At 45.5% G+C, this 20,995-nt stretch overlaps 1 protein-coding gene across 1 annotated transcript; it reads right to left on the reverse strand.

The window, feature by feature from the left end:
• Positions 1–2,698: 2,698 nt before the first annotated feature.
• On the reverse strand, positions 2,699–20,413 carry si:dkey-121a11.3 (uncharacterized protein KIAA1614). Its single transcript, XM_039003080.1, has 9 exons — positions 19,816–20,413; positions 18,544–18,613; positions 17,475–17,615; positions 13,413–14,800; positions 10,749–10,899; positions 7,413–7,668; positions 6,973–7,091; positions 5,600–5,775; positions 2,699–4,989 (listed from the first exon to the last, which is right to left on the reverse strand). Exons 1-9 carry the CDS (start codon positions 20,411–20,413, stop codon positions 4,790–4,792), a joined length of 3,099 nt encoding a protein of 1,032 aa, XP_038859008.1. The 3' UTR covers positions 2,699–4,789.
• Positions 20,414–20,995: the final 582 nt, after the last annotated feature.

A 20,995-nucleotide genomic window follows, 5' to 3' on the forward strand; every position in this document is an offset into this window, starting at 1 on the left:
TTGAGACTATGAGGCTCTATCTGCACTAAGCATAGTTCTGAGATATTGAACATCAGTTTTCACATCCCAGGTCTCAGAACTGTTTTGTAGTGAATTGTTTGCTCATAACCCATTAAGTTCCTCAGCTTAAAGGTACCTGTGCTTCCAATCTTGAGACATTTGTAAATTCGTTTTTTAAGGGGGTGCAATTGCAGATAGAACCGTATAGCTCTGAAATGTCAATCTAGGTTCATTTATTTGGCTCTTCTCAATTAGACATGTTCAGTTTTTAAGAAGACTGTAGCTATTTGAATACATACATGATAGAATAACACTATTTTACCAAAATAGAGTCAGAACACATGATCAAATACATTAAGAAATTGATTATGGTCATTATGGTCATGTCATCACTGAACAACGATTTGACATCATTTACTTTAAGATTTCTGACAGTGTTTTTTGTTGTTGCTTGCCTGCCATTATTGCTGGATAGACTAGCCTAGACCATACTTAGAGGGAGATGGCAAAGACGTGTTCTGATTGGTCCGTCTGTATTTGTTCAGGCTTGTGATTGGATTACAGATAGAACCTTATAGTGCCAAGTTCAAATGGGTTTATGTAGATATAACTTTATAGTTGTTCAATTTTTTTACTTAAAATTTACTTTTTAAAAAATAGAACTTTACAGACATATGAAGAACCATCTAAAGATACATGTGACTAACTCATTTTTTACTAAAATGTCAGATAGAAGCTTCTAGTCCCAAGGTCTCGATTTGTAGTTGAACAAGTCATTGTATGTATAGATTATTTTTTTTATTGACTTGACTTGCTCTAAGAATGCACGACTTGGACTTGACTCAAGACTAGACCCGTTCTACTTTGGAGTCGACTTGGACCTTGTAACTTGAGATTCGAACCTTGTTACTTGAGACTTGGAACTTGTGACTTGAGACTTGCTTGTGACTCGAATAATAGTTACTTGGTCCCACTTCTGGTAGGAGCACACAGGTAGGGGGTGTCCAAAAGACTGGAGGGGGTTGGTGTACTTGGTGGAGCGCAGGTGCATGGTGCAGGTTCCCTGCTCCTCTGTCTTGTTCCTCAAAAGATGGAGATAGGGGCCAGCTGAGCACACGCTCCCATAGAGAGGAGAAGGAGGGGTTTCACCCAGCCCCTCTAGACAGCTGGTGTCAGTGGCTTTGCAAGGCAGGCTGGGGGCTCTGACATTGTGAATATTGACATACAAGAGAGAGTCGGTCGAGTTGTTTCCTTTGCTGAATTCTAAATGGACAAATCCAATGAGTCACAATAAGTCAGCATTCTATTTACACTGTATATACAAAAGTATGTGGACACCCTTTCAAATGAGTGGTTTCGGCTATTTCAGCCACACTCGTTGCTGACAGGTGTATAATTTAGAGCACACAGCCATGCAATCTCCATAGACAAACATTGGCAGTAGAGTGGCTTTACTGAAGAGCTCAGCGACTTTCAACGTGGCACCGTCATAGGATACCACCTTTCCAACAAGTTAGTTAATCAAATTTCTGCCCTGCAATCTCTGGAGTAATGAATCACACTTCACCATCTGGCAGTCCAACGGATGCCAGAAGAACGCTACCTGCCCAAATGCATAGTGCCAACTGTACAGTTTGGTGGAGGAGGAATAATGATCTGGGGCTGTTTTTCATGGTTTGGACTAGGCCCCTTAGTTCCAGTGAAGGGATATCTTAACGCAATAGCATACAACATTCTAGACAATTCTGTGCTTCCAACTTTGTGGCAACAGTTTAGGGATGACCCTTTCCTGTTTTAGCATGACAATGCCCGTGTGCACAAAGCGAGGTCCATACAGAAATGGTTGGTCAAGATCGGCGTGGAAGAACTTGACTGGCCTGCATAGAGCCCTGACCTCAACCCCATCGAACACCTTTGGGTGCGAGCCGCGCCTAATCATCCAAAATCAGTGCTTTACCTCACGAATGCTCGTGGCTGAATGGAATCAAGTCCCTGCAGCAATGTTCCAACATCTAGTGGAAAGCCTTCCGAGAATATTGGAGGCTGTTAGAGAAGCAAATTATTTTGGAATGAGATGTTTGACGAGCAGGTGTCCACATACTTTAGGTCATATAGTGTATATATATATATATTCTATCTACTTGATGGTTTGAGGTTCTGACAGGGTGTGAGTGGTGGTGGTGATATACTAACTCCATGTTATCAGAGGGATTTTGGGGGCAAGGTATTGACCACTCTAACACCTTTCTTCAAACCACATGAAGCCCTGGCTACTTTACACACCTGTCTTCTCTTCCTCCATTCATCCCTCTTTCACCTCTTTCTAAAAGGCAAAGAGGCCACTGACTCAAGCGGTGAAAGATGACTCCATTGAGAAATCTATACGGCCATGAGATTTGTAGACGCTGTGAAGATGCTCCCGAGTGGCGCAGCGGTCTAAGGCACTGCATCTCAGCGCAAGAGGTGTCACTACAGACACACTGGTTCAAATCCAGGCTGTAGCACAACCGGCCGTGATTGGGAGGCCCATACGGCGGCGCACAATTGGGCCAGCGTCGTCCGGGTTTGGATGGTGTAGGCATCGAGGAGGACACTTCATGTCAGACCATGCTGATATATCAGATTGTGTGTAATTTGAATAGGGCAATATTAAATGAGAAGTGATTGTATGTTCCGATTCAAGGCATGAAAGAACGCGGGTAGTTCACATTCTTTTATTTGAACCATAGATATAAATAAATAAGAAAATACATATATTGAATGACAGTGAAAAGTCTCTGTTCTGTGCACACTTTAATACTGATGAAGGATGTGGAATGACTCCTCAAATGTCGATACTTTCCTATCGTCACGGTCACACGCATGTAATGACCTCTAGTACCATGTGTTTACTGTTGAAAGGTCCAAATATTTTACTACACATTTTCCGAATGGGTCTGTCTGAATTCTCATCATCAACTTCTCGGATCTACTTTCTCATCGTTTACAACCCAATGGTTTGACCTTATGGTTTTACAATGTCTTTCTTTAGACAATCAACCAAACACTTTGGCTGTTATTGCTTTGTGTACAATGCAGTCTTGTAATGACATTAACAAAAAAACTATCAGCAGCATTGGAAAGGACTTTGTCCACTGCCGGACAAATCCTAAATTCAAAACCCTGACTGACAACATCAGGGTGACTGAAAACCAACCAGGAATGACCTAATAAACGGACTGATGATAAGATAGCCTGGTCCCAGATCAGGCGTGACAAAGACCGTATGAGTTGGCAAGACGGCATTAACAGATCTGGGACCAGGCTACTGATAAAAGTGGATGCTTTTCAGTCACAACCGTGACCTTCTGATTGATAGGGGAGCTTAATCCTATTTGGGTACTGCGAATTTATATTGTAAAATGTAAACAAATATTGATTCTACTTTGTTTGGCAAACGCACACAAGCAGAGAGGAAAGTGGATGATCCTTCGGTACAATCAAGACGGCATGGATAGTGTTGTTGATCCACTAGGACCGAGGAAGACAAACAAAATGTAAGTTTGAGGCCATGCGTGTTGGGTTTTGAAACGCTGTCATTTTCAAGTTCGTTATTACTGTGACAATTGACAAAATGTAGATAGTTGTGACACCTTATTCTCATCCCATTCTTTGGAGTAAGTCGTACCTTTTTAGCCTGCGTGCCTGACTTTTTCTGCATTCAACAACACAAACATGGTCAAAGACAAGCTGGTTAAAGCACAGCTAGACTGGCACCCGGGCTAGTTCCTTGTAGCTATTGCAGTAAACAGGACACACCATTGGAAGAGACTATAGAGAAATGTGACTTATTCTTGACTAGACTTCCGAACTCAAGACATCGACTCCTTCATTTCTTGTAAGACTTCATCTACTCTGTGCTGTCCAGAGTACTTCATCTCCATAGTGCTTCAGTTCATATCCAAGACGTCCGTTTGTTACTAGTCCAAGACTGAAAAACTCAGTCTTCTTTTTCAGTGAGGATTATGTCCCATAGTTCCATTCACTCCACAAGGCTGGCTAGGCAAAATTAGCATCTTGGACTCGAAGAGACTGCAAACTGCTAGGTTTGTTTAAATGGTATCACTTTTGAGATGCTTCATGTCATCTCTGTTGCTAATCCACACAAATCCAGATCTGGTTTCTGACTAAACCAATAACCACAATAAAAACATGATTTAATTGCATAAAGATGCATGGAATAATACTGTAGGAGATTGTTATGAGGTATTTAACAGAGGATCTCCTACTAGACTGTATTATTGATGTGTGAGCTGCTGAAACCTTTGTGCATTACCTGTAATGATAAAAGAAAATGTTTTGTACTGCTGTGTTTTAAAAAGAGGTAAGGTAAGAAGCACCTGACGCCAAAGAACTCAAGGAAAAAACACAACACAACATGAGGAAACATAACAGGACATGAGGAAACATGAGACAGCTACTGCTCTTATAGCAACTCCATGTGACCCATATAGGAGAGCCAATCGTGTCAAACATCTTGATGTGTCTTCAGAAGAATAATGCTCTATTTAGAGAGAGGACATTATTGCTACTGTCAAAGCAAGCAGGCATAGAAATAGCCACAGTCATAAAGCCGATCACACACACTGTCCCTCTGTCATACCCCCAACACCCCAGGTTCCAATGGGGTTTGTGGTTGCTGTGGCGTCAATGGTTGCCATGGCGTCTGTGGTTGCCATGACATTACCGGTTTCCATGGCATTGCCGGTTGCCATGGTGTCTCCACTGTAACCGGCGGTCCTCAGGTTGCCTAACGAGGAGGGGGGAGTCTCCTGTGTCGGAGCACGCGGATAGAGGCTATGTTGTCCTGGGTCATTAGGCATGTCACCAGGTCCAGACTGAGACCAGCCACCTTCTCACCGTTCACCTCCAGCAGCTCGTCTCCCACTCCCAACAGCCCCGCGTACAGCTTCTCTGTGCTGCTGTCGCCCATCTCCTCCACGTACACACCTACAAGACAGACAGGATAAAGTACAGGAGCGTGTTGCTGGTAAGGCCACACACACATTTTCACACCTTATTTATAACACACGGACAGGCAATAGTAGTGATACCACAGGAGAGGAGTATCACTACCAACACATACGCCTTACTGGTTACACACATTTACACCGGTAGGATCATAGGGGAGCACACACACACAAACTAATATAAAACACAACCTTAGGACACAGGAGAGGAAAACATGGCCTAACACACACACACACACACACACACACACACACAGGGCACATACATTATTAACACACAAACAGGAAAGGAATACAACACTAGACACACATTCAACTGCAGGACAGGAGAGAAGTAAGAAGATGATGAAAAACACACCTCCAGCACACAGAAGGGGGACATTCTAATAAACAGCACATGACTACAGAAGACTACATTAGAAAAGACAACCAAAACAACAGGGCAAATCCTAGCTTGGTACCAAACTGTTTCTGTTCATGGCCTAGCCTGGTCCAGACCAATGGCGAGACAATGACCATAGAAGTTGGTAACAGCACAAACAGATCTGAGGCCAGGCCAGGCAGAGCCAAGCTCTCCTGTCCTTATGTACCCGAGTCTGGTCGTCCTTTGCCCCGGGAGATGAGGAAGCCAAATGGTCCGTTGGGGGGTCTGCTAAGCTCCAGCAGGAGGGTCCCATCAGGGAAGGCTTGGGCCACCCTCCCCACAGAGCGCACCCCGCTAGGGCAGCCCACATCCTCCACACTCAGAGCCCTCTGAAATCCCCTACTGGAAAGACAGGACAGCAGCGTTGCGGTGACACATATGGGGCACCATTTGTAGCATGGAATAAATATTCATTCCTGACCACAAAATCCAAACATTACAGTCTTTGACACAGGCTCAGATGTCGCCATGCAGAGTTTGGAGAACGGACATTGCAATCTACGCTCCCAGGTGGCTTCCTGAATAATAGGTCGACCCTTAGATCTTCATTAAGATGTCTTTGACCTAAGACCACCTCTGCAATACCACTGGATGTACGCATGTAATCTTGTTGTATAGATTAATCACGCTCAGTATGGCCATTAGGGTTTCAATCAAGGTATACTGACGCATTTCCACATTATGTCATCCTACGGCAAACATGCAATTTTATTTCAGTAATAGGCAATGAAGGTCAATGGAGAGACAAAGGAAAGTGTGCTGCCTTGTGCCATTTCCCGTTTTATAATGTACATAATGAAGTCGTTGCATGCAGAGAAGGGGGGGGGGGGGGGGTGGTCTGCTCCCTACATTAAGGTCTTTATGGCAGAAGCCCCTCCCCAGCCCACTTCCCAGAGAGCCACGTAGCTCGGTCCATATATAGCACGGCTGTCATGTCCCTAGCCTATCAGGTTTCTGACTGCCTCTCGAGGAAGGCTATCTAAGCGCAAGGCTGAGGCTAGAATGTCCTCGTTTCTGGTCTCTCCTGGATCAGCTGCCGGTGCACTCATGTAGACATACACACACGCACGCACAGGCAGTGTCAACAACATCACCCGAACAGTCCGTGTTCAATTTCACCACTGCTCCCAGCCACCTTTCCAAGTCCATCATGATGTGATGTTGCGATAGTCTACTGGGTTCCATGTCTTTTTTTTGGGCAGCACCACCACTTTCACTCTATTTTTATCTCTCCACTCCGTACACCCCCCCAGACCCAGTAAATGGAAACTATTCGGTTACACAACACACACGGCAGCCGTCCATGCATACCAGAGATATGATATCAACCGAGACTTGAGCACATGCCAGCATTGTAATCTCCTATCAGGAAGGATCGACGTTGACTTCATTCATAATATTAGATCAGTGTGCACGCTTTAAACCGTGACAGATAGTTGGATGTTAGATGACCTTACATTACTGTAACATTTGCCAATGTGTATGTTGCTGATGCTATAGCTCTAATGTTGTGTGTGTGCATGTCTGTTTCTGTTGTACCTGAGAGCAGGGCTGCTGGGTTGGTCTCCAGGTGTGTATGCACTGGAGCGATCTTTCTTCTTTGACGACTGTAAATTCTGGACTGATGACGATTTCCTCAGCTGCATAAAGGGGGACCCCTGGTGGTGAGAAATGAACATGACAGTAACCCTGTCAGCTTCCACAATATTGGTGCGTTTAGATTTCTTCATAAAGCATAATGTTACCAAATATACTCTTTATAGCATAGTTATGTGTGAAATCATGTATATTTATACTTCTATTACACACTTTTCTATTCATCATGTTCCAATCAACTAAACTCTCAATATTCTTATAGAGTAAGCAGAGTTTGACAGACAAAGTGGCACTCTCTCAGACTACAAGCACGGTTCAAATCCATAGAATTCCCTATAATTCAAAAGATACGTTTGACATGACAAAGGAAGGTATTCTCTCACCATGCGTAGGGATTGGAGCGAAGGTGCTTTCCTCAGCTGGCTGGGGTCTGGGCACTTGGGGGTGCCGAGGCTGGGACTGGGGGTGGGGCCAGGAGAGGCCGCGGGGAGGCCACGGGGCTGGAAGCTAAGCTGCTCCATGCTACTGGAGCGCCCTTTACCCAGCTTCCCCACTCCGTTTAGGCCGATGGCGGAGAAGAAACGACGCAGAGAGAGCTTGGACCTGCCCTCCCGTTGCTCTGTCTCTGCGCTTACCCTCCTGTGAAAAGAAAGAAAGAGACATGAGCAACGCCACAAAAAAACAAAAAGGCAGAGGCTGTGGATCTGAATGTAACCACCCTGTTCCGGCCCCGTCCCTTCCCCTGGAACCCTCTTCCCCAGAGCTAAAGATCCATATCACATTCTGCGCATGTTTATTTCCCTCTACGGACACATTTTACGGACACCCTCACTGTCAATCGTGAAAGGAAATTCAGTTCTTAGTCAGTTCTTCAAGTTTTACTGGTGAAACATCCATGCAGCATCTGCATGTTAACCGTTTGATCTCAATCAGTTTCATGGGAATATGCATTTACAGTGGGTATAGAAAGTCACCACCCCCTTTCAAAACGTTCACCTTTAGTTGCTTTACAGCCTGAAATGAAAACACATAAAATCAGACTTTTTCCACAGCTTTATTTATTTACACAGAGTAACCCACAATATCAAAGTGAGAAGAAAAAAATGTCTGAAAATTAATTACAATTAAAACAGTAAAATACCCTATTTGGATAAGTGAACACCCTGAGTTAATACTCGGTGGAACCACCTTTTGCTTGAATTACAGCCATGAGTCTCTTTGAATACGTCTCTACTAACTTTTCACACCTAGACTGTGCAATATTTGCCCATTCTTCCTTGTAGAATTGTTCAAGCTCAGTCAAATTGCTTGGTGACCGCTCATGGACTGCACTCTTCAAGTCATTCCACAGATTCTCGATAGGATTTAGGTCGGGGCTCTGACTAGGCCACTCAAAGACATTAACCTTCTTGTCTTTCAGCCACTGTACAGTTGCTTTGGCGGTTTGCTTTGGGCCGTTGTCATGTTGAAACGTGAACCATCTTCCCGTTTTCAACTTCCTGACAGAGGGCTGCATGTTCTCCTCAAGAATCAGTCGGTATTTTGCACTGTCCATTTTCACTTCTATCCTGACAAGTGCTCCAGTCCCTGCTGAAAAGAAACACCCCCACAACAGGATGCTGCCACCGCCGTGCTTTACTGTAGGCATGGTGTTCTTTACTGTAAGCATGGTGTTCTTTGGGTGGGAAGATGTAAAGTGTTTTTCTTCCTTGCCACCCTCCAATAGAGGCCAGATTTGTGGACCGCTTGTGATATGGTAGTCACACACATTGACCAGTCTTTGCCATAAAGGCTTGAAGCTCCTTCAAAGTCGTCATTGGCTACTTGGTAGCCTCTCTGATCAGTCTCCTCCTTTCCCAATCATCCAGTTTGGAGGGACGGCCTGATCTATGCAGGGTCTGGGTGGTGCCATACGACTTAACCACTTCTTAATAATGGTCTTAACTGTGCTCCGAGGGATAGACAAAGCCTTTGAAATCTTTTTATATTCATCCCCTGACTTTGTGCCTTTCCACAACTTTCCATAGTGGATTATTTGCTTTGAATTTCACTACTAAATAGTGGAGTTCTTAATGAACAACTGCTTTTATTCTGAACTAATCAAAGTCACTACAATTGATCACAGATGGAAGCCAATCAGCTTGATTTGTGATCTGGAAGGTGGTTGGTTATAAAGTTTGCAATTCTAAGGTGGGGTGTTCACTTATCCAAATACGGTATTTTACTGTTTTACTTGTAATTCATTTTCAGAGCTTTAAAAAAAATAAATAATCTCACTTGGATATTGTGGGTTACTCTGTGTAAATAAAGCCGGGAATGGTCTAATTTCATGTGTTTTCATTTCAGGCTGTAAGGAAACAAAAAGTGAACATTTTGAAAGGGGGTGGTGACTTTCTATACCCACTGTAGATCTTCTTAGTTATGTAGTGTTGTTTTGAATTATGTACAGTGAGTGAATTTTAGAGCAGAGGGTGTTAACAAACTGTAGCATACCAGTGTTTTGTTGAAAAAGTTGACCATTCGCCCAATCATCCTAAAATCCCATAAGAAATGAGGTGGTGTTTGCCTTACATTAACCTTATACTATGCTATTATATTCGGTTCTGTTATGTAGAATACTATCATTATGTGATCTTGCAGACATTGAATGAGCACCATTCTCCATTCATCACCTAAATACTGTATGTAGCCTGTTCTCTGGGCAGCCGAACGAGTAGAGCAGAGACTGTGCGTAAAGTAGAGAATCTCAGACATGCGCAGAACCTTCAGCCATTTAGCTATTGGCAAGAGGGTTCCAGAAAATTCACACCCGCAGTCAGTTCGTAAACAAAAGAAAGGTGCAGCCTGGACATCATGAAAGCACTCTGGTTAGGTCAAAGCTTGGTTCATTTCCATTATACTTTTCCATTATAAATACTTAATTTAATTTGATTGGAAAAACCTTTTAGAAATTATGTCCGAATCAAATCATTCAGGAAAATGGAAAGAACTAACTCTTAACGCCTCTGACACAGGAGCCATATATGAGCAATGTGTATCCATTCACTTACTACTATTTGGTCAGAAGAGGTCAGTGTTGAGTTATAAAGGCTTCAACTGAGGAAGTGCTCTATCTATGTCTGCACCACCACTCTAAAACCACCTTGTTTGACCTAGTTTCTATAAAAACAGTCTGTGGAAGACTAATAATGGCTATGGGCTAAGACTGGCAGGCAGGCAGAGTTCCAAATTAGATGATAGCTTGGTAAAATGGTAAAATGGAACATAATCTGGGAATCTAAAACTAGCTTTCTTTAACATCTCTCTCGGAAAGGTATTAGGGAGAGGGACAGATGTTCATTTTGGGTCAAACCTCCACCTAGGGCAGGTGTGGGCAACTCTTAAGAGTGTGCTTTGTTCCAGCCTAACACTTCTACAGTAATTCAACTAATCAAGGTACTGTGATGAGCAGGCTTGAAGTGCTTTCATGCCAAATTCAGCCATATACAAACAGTGATATTAGTGACTCAGCTATGAGTTCTAGCCCAGCTCCGAACTCTCGATTTAACCTTGATCTGAAAGAACTAAAGATGGGAGAAATAATGCTCAAAGAATTCCACCAAGCCTACCAGAGGGCAAGGTAATCCTTTACGATCTACATGAAGAACCTAATCATACAGGCTTCGGGTCAGTTTAGAACTAAGCATAAGAGTGTGGTGGAGAGAGGTACCAATACTCACTGAGTTGGACTAGGGCTGTCCTCCCTTTGATGCTCTGCTCTCATTGGTCCCCTGACCTGTACATCACCCCCAGAGCGGTACGGGGGCGGGGTAATGATGCTGGTTCCTTCAAGACAGAGCTCTCCCATCCCTGGATGATGCTGCTCCACTTCTAGAGGAGAGAGTGAAGAGACTTCAATATTAGGAAGGTGTTCCTAATGCTTGGTATAGTCAGTGTACATTTCTAGTTTTTACACTCTGTCATTTGCTTACAGTCAGCGAAACGAAAGCTGACAGTCAGGGAGCATCGGAAATTCCAAAAGCGATGGATAGAGCACTATATAATTAACGGCCAGAAAATATAATGAATTTTAAGTGCAGCCCTCCAGACCTCAAGGAAGACAGAATGCGGCCTGAGGGTCAAAATGAGCTTGACACTCCTGAGTTAGAGCCTTATTAGCACTGAGACATTTGCATGTGATATGATAAATTTTTTGTAGAATGTTGTTTGTGAAACATGAATTTCTAGCTACATATATTTTTTTGGGGGGGAATGTTGAGTATTTCTCATAATGCATAGAGACAGAGAGAGAATTAGAGACAGGAGGGGAGAAAGCGTCAGAGAGATACAGAGAGACAAAAGAGAGAGACATAAACAGAGAAATAGACAGAGACAGGGAGAGTGAGAGAGACAGAGGCCACAGTGGGAACAATCAGATGCTTCACATATCCAATCATCCAGCCGGTGGAAACGGGGCGAACAGGCCTCGGTGGGATTACAGGGCTGGGGGATGTGTGTATGTGCTGACTGCAAAATCCCTGCTGGGACCTGGGCGCACACACACACACACACACACACACACACACACACACACACACACACACACACACACACACACACACACACACACACACACACACACACACACACACACACACACACACACACACACACACACACACACACACACACACACACGTATGGATGCAAGCTGACACATCACTGACACAAGCAGCATGGACTTAATTACCCATGAGGCTGTGCATTTACCAATGGCCACTAGGGAACTAGAGTACGACTGAAAACATATAAAAATAAAAATAAAATTAAGTAATTTTCCTCTGAGATGCCCGTACCTTATACTGTTTAGACTATTTTAGTCAATGGTGACTGTGATCAGAGTCTGTGTCAGTATTCAGGTACAGTTCAGGTCTAATCTTTATTTTTAAAGGAATACTTTGAGATTTTGGCAGTGAGGCCCTTTATATACCTCCCCAGAGTCAGATGAACTCGTGGATACAATTTTTTTATCCCATTTTTATCCCTTTAACAACTATTCTTAAAGGTTGTCTGATGGTAGTGAATAAATCGACTGCATTGGAATTCACCTCCTTTGCTCTCAACAAGGCATTTACCATCACCGCCCATTGATATGTAGATCATGCCGTCACCTTTGACTTCTGCCATTCAGATGAGCTGTGAATATTAGCAACACATGATGTCATTCTCACCGATCCGCTGTCCCACACACTGAGGTGCAGTATATAGTATAGGTACAGTATATTAGGGCTCCCGAGTGGCACAGTGGTCTAAGGCACTGCATCTCAGTGCTAGAGCCGTCACTACAGACCCTAGTTAGATTCCAGGCTGCATCACAACCTGCTGTGATTTGGAGTCCCATAGGGCGGCGGACAATTGGCCCAGCGTCGTCCGGGGTAGGCCGTCATCGTAAATAAGAATTTGTTCTTTAACTGACTTGCCTAGTTAAATTACGGTAAAAAAAAGATATGAACTATGCCTGTATGACTCAGTTGGCGCTTTCCCCGCCAGAGTTGTTGGTTCGATTCCCGGGACCACCCATACGTAAAATGTATTCACACATGACTGTAAATCGCTTTAGACAAAAGCATATGCTAAATGCAATAGATATTATTATTTATAATTTAACTCGAGACAGCGTCCAAGATGGACGCCCATTGTTTTCAACATAATCTTCTCGAGTTGGCGTACGCTGTTTCGTGGTTGCTGCCATTTTTCTATATCCAGTTTTACTACGCCTGCACACTAGCACTCAATGCACACTGGACAGACAGCAGTATCGCGCGAACATGCTCCGGGAACTCTGCCAGAGCGTGCCATGCATGTGGACAGGTAAATATACCAACCGGCACTTCCCCTGGCCAGCTGGACTCGTAACGTCAGAGGATGAACATAAAATGTTAATATCTTGGGACGTGAGTGATAGGAAATCAAATAAAACATGTAATAATTCAAAGGTGATGAATAAAGTGTCTAATGAGAATTTCTTTTAAATTTAACTTCTCTATGGGGCCGTCTTGTCTTTCCGGGCCGCACTTTGGTTCTTCTGAGCACAGTGGAAAGTGTGTTTCTAGGGTGGAAACCTGGGGCCCTGATCCCACAGCACAGAAGTTAGGGTGTGTGTTTGTGTGTGCGTGTGTGGGAGTGTAGGGCTCTCTACTTTATAGTGTGTGTGTGTGTGCTTGTACATTGCAATGGACGTGTTTAACTATACTTGTGGGGACTTTTAGTAAACCAAAAATGTTGACCAACTGGGGACATTTTGTTAGTCTCCACAAGGATAAATGTTATTTCTAGGGGATTTAGGGTTAAGGGTAGAATTAGTGTTAGGTGTGTCTGTGTGTGTGTGTGTATTTGAAGCTGACCTGGTGCCGCAGGGTCCCCCATCTTCTCTGCTGCTGTCCTAGCTGGCGATGGAGAGGTCTTCAGCAGGGAGGCAGGCCTGATACAGGGCATCATTGTGTCGGTGCTGGAAGTCAGCCCCAAAGAGGAACCATACTCCACGAAGTTCCCTCCGACAGAGTGCTTGTTCTGGGGGCTAGGCGCGGCCCCTCTCCCTTGGTCCTCCAAGGAGTTCTGGGGCAAAAGGCGGTACTGTGGTGAAGGCATGAGTTTGACCACTTGCTGGCTATTGGGCCGGCTCTTGGGTCCTGATTTCAGAGCTGATTTGATGGGCGTTGGGGAAGGGGGAAAGGGGGCGCCCTTGAGGCACGGGGGACTGTTTATGGGTTCATCTGGGGGCGCAGGGGAGTGAGTGGGAAAACCCACCACCTTTGACTCTGGTTGCTCAATGGGGTACGGGTTGGGTGGCACCGCCACAATACCATTGGTTGAGCTCATCAGCGCCAAGCTGTGATTGGGCCTGGGTGCTGGTGGCGTTGGTGGCATCGTGTTGGGTGCTCCTTGCCCATTGGTGCCCAAAAGCTCACCTCTCCTACTCCTCCTCTTCACCTTCATTGTTGACACTCGAACACTCCCACCACCTCCACCACCACCACTGCTGCTATCCGTCTCTCCCACCGAGCCGTGGCCCGTCCCTTCGCTATCTGCCACATCGCCAGGGGTTACCTTCCCAATGTATGTCTCCTTGATCAGCTCGGTACGAACTGTCCGGCTGGGCTCGCTGGGAGCCACCCAGCAAGGCATCAGCACCTTCTCCTCCCCCTCTCTGTTCACCGGGTAGTTCTGCCCTATTGGGGGTGAAGGGTTCTGATGGAGGTTCAGGTTCAGGGATGAAAGGTTCGGATGGAGGTTTGGGTTCAGGACCCCTCCTTCAAGGAACGTTCCGCATGAGTTGCACTGCCTGTTAAGCGCCTCCTCTTGTGCCACCACGGATTTGAAATGGCTGCCAAAGGTTAAGTGGCCTTCCTGTGCCCTGTGGGCCTTCTTGTGCCCTCGCTCGATCACTGTTCCAGTTCCTGGATCAGTGTCCCTCCGCCCGTTGACATAGGAAGAGAGATTGGGCTTGGATATAAGAAGACCCTGGGCCCTCTCACCCGCCCTCCTTCTCTGACGGAGCCTCTCCAAGTAACGCACCTCCGCGTCTTTCTCCGATTCGTCCTCGAAGCGGACCCGCGTTGGTGATTGGCCGGGACGTCGGCGGGGGCCACAGGCCGAGTCGCTGCTGGAGGAGTCACTGAGGTTTCCCGAGAACGAGGTAACTGCAGGAACCGTCGCTGACGACACCGACTGGCCGTCCTTCCCCGCCAGCGGAGCCCGGTGCAAGGAAGCTCCAGCCGTCGACAGCTGCTCCCTGAGGATGGATGCACACACACACACACACATCCAAAAGGACACACAAACACACACTGGCACCACTGTGGTAAGGTAACACACACACAAACCCTAACCCGAAAAAAAGACTGAAACCCCATAAAGAAGCATTCAGCATTTTTCCTCCTAACACAGAGGATTGGTTGGATGCCTGTGGGATTCTTATCTATGTTCTGGCCCCTGTCTGTCCCAGCCGCTACATTCCCAACTCTCGCTAAGGGAAAGGTCATCCCCAGTATGGCCGTCCTCTCTGTCTGTATCCAATCACATAGCCTCTGTTACCACAATAATGGACAGCTATCTTGAGTCATATCCAAGAGAGAGTGTATTTATTTACGCTATTGTTCATATACAACTTCATCTATAAATGTAAATGATAAATGCATTTGGAAAAATGTCCATGGAAATAAAGTGATTGACAGTTGTGAGCCCACACTGTTGGATGGTGGGGAACACGATACTGCATGGCTGGCTAAGATTTCTCTGGGGAGCTGAGGGGAGTATTGTACTGTGCTTTCCTTGTATGTACTCCTCACACACTGGGTTTCTACCCCTGGGATTGTGTGGTTGGTGTGTGTGTGTGTGTGGGGGGGGGGGGGGGGGGGGGGGGGGGGGGGGGCTGAGGGTAACAGCTGGAAGATGTGTAGCGAAGCATTAGAGGGAATCAGTCTTATCAAGCATCAAATCACAACCAGGAAGCTCCCTCCAAACCAGAGATATTTTCAAATTAAATCAGACCCAACACAGAAAACACCAAATTAATTGTTCTTATCCAAAGAATAAACAAGACAACTTGTCACCGCAATCACATCAATTCAAATCGCTTCCAATTGGAAGGATTTTGAGATAATAGTTGGTTGTCATTGGGGGGGGGGGGGGGGGTCATTATTACATCATTTCTGTCATATCACCTAGTGGTTGGTCGGTATCCAAAAAGTCCCATCCAATCATTATAATCTGGAGCGAATGTTGATGCTGTCTGTTGATTGACAGCTGTATGAGGGAACATCCTGCCTTGCTCAGAGTGAATGTGCTGAGGTAATCAGTAATCACTGCTCCCGGACCATGATATTAGGATTGAGATTGGGGAAGTGTATAATTCCAGCTGGATTGCGTAATGCATATTGTGGAAATAGACTTGTGTGTATGAGAGAGAGAGGAGAGAGGAGAGAGAGAGAACCTGACATAGCAACCAAGATAACCCAATGCCCTAAACCAATTCCCCAATAGGTGGCCCGTGGGCCAAATTCTGCTCGTGGTTAAATTTATGTGCCCCCCCTCATTTTCCTTTTAGAATTGCTTTTATATAATTTGCGTTGTTGGACATAAGACTGTAAAATCCCCAACAAATCAGCTGAAAGTGATTTTAATTTAGGAAATCTGTTACCAATCTGTTCCCACGCATAAATAGATGTACTCAAGGCTTGAAATTATTCTGTGTTTGTCAAATACTATATTATATATATATATATATATATATATATATATATATATATATATATATATGTTTGGGCTTCTTGCAGTCAATTTGCAGTGTACAAATTATTTATATATACAGTACCAGGCAAAAGTTTGGACACACCTACTCATTCAAGGGATTTCTTTATTTTTACTATTTTCTACATTGTAGAATAATAGTGAGGACATCAAAACTATGAAATATATGTAATCATGGAAACATATGGAATCATGTATTATTCTAAAATGTAGAAAATAGTCAAAATAAAGAAAAAGGTGTCCAAACTTTTGACTGGTACTGTATGTTCCAGCTCCCCGACCATCTGCTTAACAACAACAACAAAAATCAGCTCACAGCTGAATCCGCCCGTGCCTGCCCTAAACCATTATTATTATTATTATTATAATACACTTAATTAAAAAGCCTTGAAATTAGAGCAATAGAAAAGTGTGTATTTACATATTGACGTTTACCACAACCATTGCTACTACTATTATAACTGTATCGCCACCATAATTACTACTATAGTTTTCCGAAAACTACTATTTGAGATATAGGCCAATGCTTTACGTTAAGTTGGCTAATGACATACACATGCTCTATAGCTACTTTTGCTAGAACTATTTACCCGGCTGTACATGGAAACTGCAACTACATATTGTATAGTTATTGTGTAGTTACTAGTTAGATAAATGTAAATATTACATACATAGTACTACATAATGTAGCATCTGTGTAACTAAAGTGTGACCCATATGTGACATATCGGCATTTAAAAATGAATAGAGGGCACTGTAAATAGAACATGCGTGAGCAATGCTACATTTAAAGCAGTAAATCCAATATATGTCATATCACTACCACCTGTGGCAGCTTGCTACGCTGAACACTGTCAGTAAACAGATGAGAGTGAGGCGCAGCACACTTTAACCGGCCAAACACAAGACAGCCGTCCGGTTGCTCCGGCACAAAAGCCTACAGAGATTCACAGGCCCTTCTGGGCCCCACCAAACAGAAGGGAAGAAAAGGAGAGAGAAAATAACTAAAAACGCTTTCTTCTTTGGTCTCGTTTGGTTGGCTATGATGCTACAGGTGTCTGCTACAGCTAAGCTCTGCTGGTAAACAGACACACACACACAGACGACCCTCAAACCCACACACATAAACACACCCACTTGCAGAGCAGCAGACTTACGGGTTGTCCCTCTGGACGGGTAGGATGGTGTGGTCAGCCTTGAGTGGGAAGGACCGGGCCTTCATGCGGGCTCTCTCCAGGAGCCGCTTGGCCTGCTCATGGCGCGGACTCAGCGGCAGGTCCTCGCTGGACACAAAGGCCCTGTCGGGCCGCACACACACGCATACAGGCAGGGGGGTTAGGGGGAGGAGGAGAGATGGTAGAGAGGCACACGTCAGCGCCTGTGCGGGAGAGACACTCATAGAGAAGGGGATTAGGCCGAGCAGGCAGTCACTACTAATTAGGCTGACAAGGGGTGTGTGTGAATCAATGAGCTTTTGTGTGTGTGTGTGTGTGTGTGTGTGTGAGAGTGTATCTTTTCATGAGCTTTTATCTTGTTTGCCTTTGCTTGTGTTTATGTGTGTGTGTTTGTGAATGTGGGAACGAGGGACTGTGAAGCAGTCCCTTTGCCTGTAGACCTATCTGTTAGCGTGGTTACAGACATGTGAACATTTTCCCAACACCAAAAACACAATTACCCACAGTGCTCAGAGCTTTAACCACACAGCTGCCCATTCAATTTCAACACGACACCTGCTTAACAGGCACTCAATGGGGAAACAAATGAGTGCGTTTCAAATACTAGGTGCTTCACCGGAAAGCCTTTCTCTTGTGTTGAGTCTGTGACTGGGTACAGAGAAGAGAGATATGATCATAATCCTCTCTGGTGATGAGGGTGGAGCTTTTAGTAACAGCTGTTATAAACACTGTGTCCCTGTCACTAATTGCAGCTTGGGGCTCTAACACGGAGAGATACAAGAGCAAAGCAGTAGGGTCATTGGTGTTTGCTCGTGTCGTGAAAGCATCTGCTGTATCTTCTAGATGTATTAGAGCGACAGTATTTAGGTTGGGGGTTTGGGTACCCAAATGACATTTGTTTGTGATACATTCATATTTAAGCTATAGTGTATAGCCACTGGGTGCACGGGTTTTGTTCCAGCTTTACTCTAACACAATGATCAGGTGTTTTAAAGCAGGGCTGGAGCAAAAGGCTGCATACCCAGTAGCTCTCCAGGAGGTTCTACTGTACCTTTGGCTGTGCTCGCTGTCTTGGAGGGAGATTCCTGAATCCCAGTCACTGTCATTCAGTGCAATGAAACCTATAGGGACATAAATAGACACTGTAACCAGGCAGACTTAAGTATAATTTCCCTCCAGTATTGAAATGGCGTTGATTTCCTTATTTCTCTGGAAACTACAATAAAAAATAATGAGCAAAAAATATAAAAGAACCGTATTAAGTTTAACTAATTGTTTACTTTTCCCTTTGTATATACAAAGCATGATTCATTTAGCACTGTGGATATTTGAGGCCATGAGAGTGAGGGACAGAGCAACCCACAGGCGGAAGACAACTTCTGTTTGTGAGACAGTCGCAATTAGACAGGCATTACATTCAATAAACATCTGGTCAACAGTCAGAAATAGCCTGTTATCTCCCCGCCCTCCTTCTCCTCTCAAGGGTTTCTCTCTACTTTCCATTGTCATTTTCTTTTTACTTTATCACTTTATGTTGACGCTTTTTCAACTCGTCACACACTTTGACCATGAGCTATGTGTTGAATATGAACTGAGTGTTGGGGAAATGTACTCTACTCTAATAGAGCAGATCCTTCTCGGGTAAACCCCTTCACATCATTGAGGATTAAGGGGTCTACACGCTGTGATTTTACTACGGTTATCACCCTAACCCCGAGCTGCACCACCGCTCACACATATCGCTAAAATAATCCATGGTTTTAGGTCTAGTGGGTGGCGTAGGCAAGTCAGTTTAAGAACAAATTCTTACTTACAATGAAGCCTACCAAAAAGGCAAAAAGGCCTCCTGCGGGGGGGGGGGGGGGGGGGGGGGGGGCTTCCTACTGCCTGAGCTATGTTGTTGATGTAAATTGATAAGAGCGTAGGGGCCTAGGATTGAGCCTTGGGGATACTCACTTGGTGACAGGCAGTGGCTGAGACAGCAGATGTTCGGACTTTATACACTTTATAAACTCTTTGAGAGAGGTAGTTAGCAAACCAGGCCAAAGACCCCTCAGAGACATCAATACTCCTTAGCCGGCCCACGAGAATGGAATGGTCTACCGTATCTAAAGCTTTGGGCAAGTCAATAAAAATAGCAGAACAACATTGCTTAGAATCAAGAGCAATGGTGACATCATTTAGGACCTTTAAGGTTGCAGTGACACATCCATAACCTGAGTGGAAACCAGATTGCATACCAGAGAGAATAGTATAGACATCAAGAAAGCCAGTCAGTGGATTATTGACAATTTTTTCTCACACTTTTAGTTCTTTACTGTACCTCTCCCATTGCACTGGGTCACCTCCTCGGCACTCTGCTCCCTCTCCAGAGAGCAGAGGACCGAGGCTCCAGAGAGCAGAGGCCTGAGGCTCCCTGGCTCTGGTCCCTGGCTCTTGTTCAGCATCTGCTTGAGGACGCCCCGATTCATCTCCACTCTCTCTGCTAGAGATATGGCACTCCCACTGCTGCACAGACTCTCCAGGCTGTCAGCCCTCCACAGGCCCCCCATTGGCCCCTGGGGCCCCAGTTCGCCCATACACCGCCTCAGACCCTCCAGGCTGTCACGGCGTAGCAGCTCCCTTCCCACCCCGCCGTGGGCCCTGGCTTTCCTCTGCTGGCCCCCAGGGAACCCGGCCAAAGGCCTGTCTGGGGCCTGAGGAGCGTCTCCGTTCAGCAGTAGCGTTTCGGGCCTGGTGGCCTTCCAGAACCCCTTGAGAGGGACACAGGGTTTAGCCGCATTAGCGGCGCTAACATTATCCGCAAGGGGACTAGAGTTGGCGCTACCATCAGACAGGTTCTCCAGGCTGGAGCCCTCACCCAGCCCATGTGGGAGCGCAAGCAGGCTGAAGTCCAACCCACCCGTCCCCACCCCCTCCATCAGGCTGTCTGGCACCACTGGGTGGAGCGTGGAACCCTGGGATTCTGCATCGTCGTCGCTACTACTTGAGCCCCAGCTCACCAGGACAGGACCAAATAGGGAAGAAGACACAGGAAAGGCCTTCTTATCCATGCCTGCCTTGAAAGCCTCCCTCCCTGTAGCCTTGTTGCGTTCAGACAGGGCCTTGACCTTGGACTGCAGGGCCGACACAGCTGAGCCCGGGGGCCCGGGTTGCTGCTGGAACAGGAGCTGGCTAAGGGGGAAAGGGGGGGGCGAGGTGGGGGTAGGAGTTGAGGTGGCAGGCTCCGGGCTGGGGCTGGAGGAGGGTTGGTCTTCCATGCCAGGTTGCAGGGTCTAGGGCTTGGCCCTCTGTGGCACACAGGGCATGGGGAGAAAGGAGTCTGCTATGGCTACATCACACAGTCAGGGGAGCGCCAGAGCTGTGAAGGAGACAAGAGATAGAAGGGATTTTGGTGTTATTTTCCTTTTTTGCGCACTTAAAAGAGGGACTAAGAATATTGCGGTTGCTTAAGCGAGCAAATAAATATTTTATAAACAATAATTGTCATTTTAAGGATGCAT

This window comes from Salvelinus namaycush, chromosome 10, assembly GCF_016432855.1.
Source record: "Salvelinus namaycush isolate Seneca chromosome 10, SaNama_1.0, whole genome shotgun sequence".
NCBI classification, from domain to species: Eukaryota; Metazoa; Chordata; class Actinopteri; order Salmoniformes; family Salmonidae; genus Salvelinus; species Salvelinus namaycush.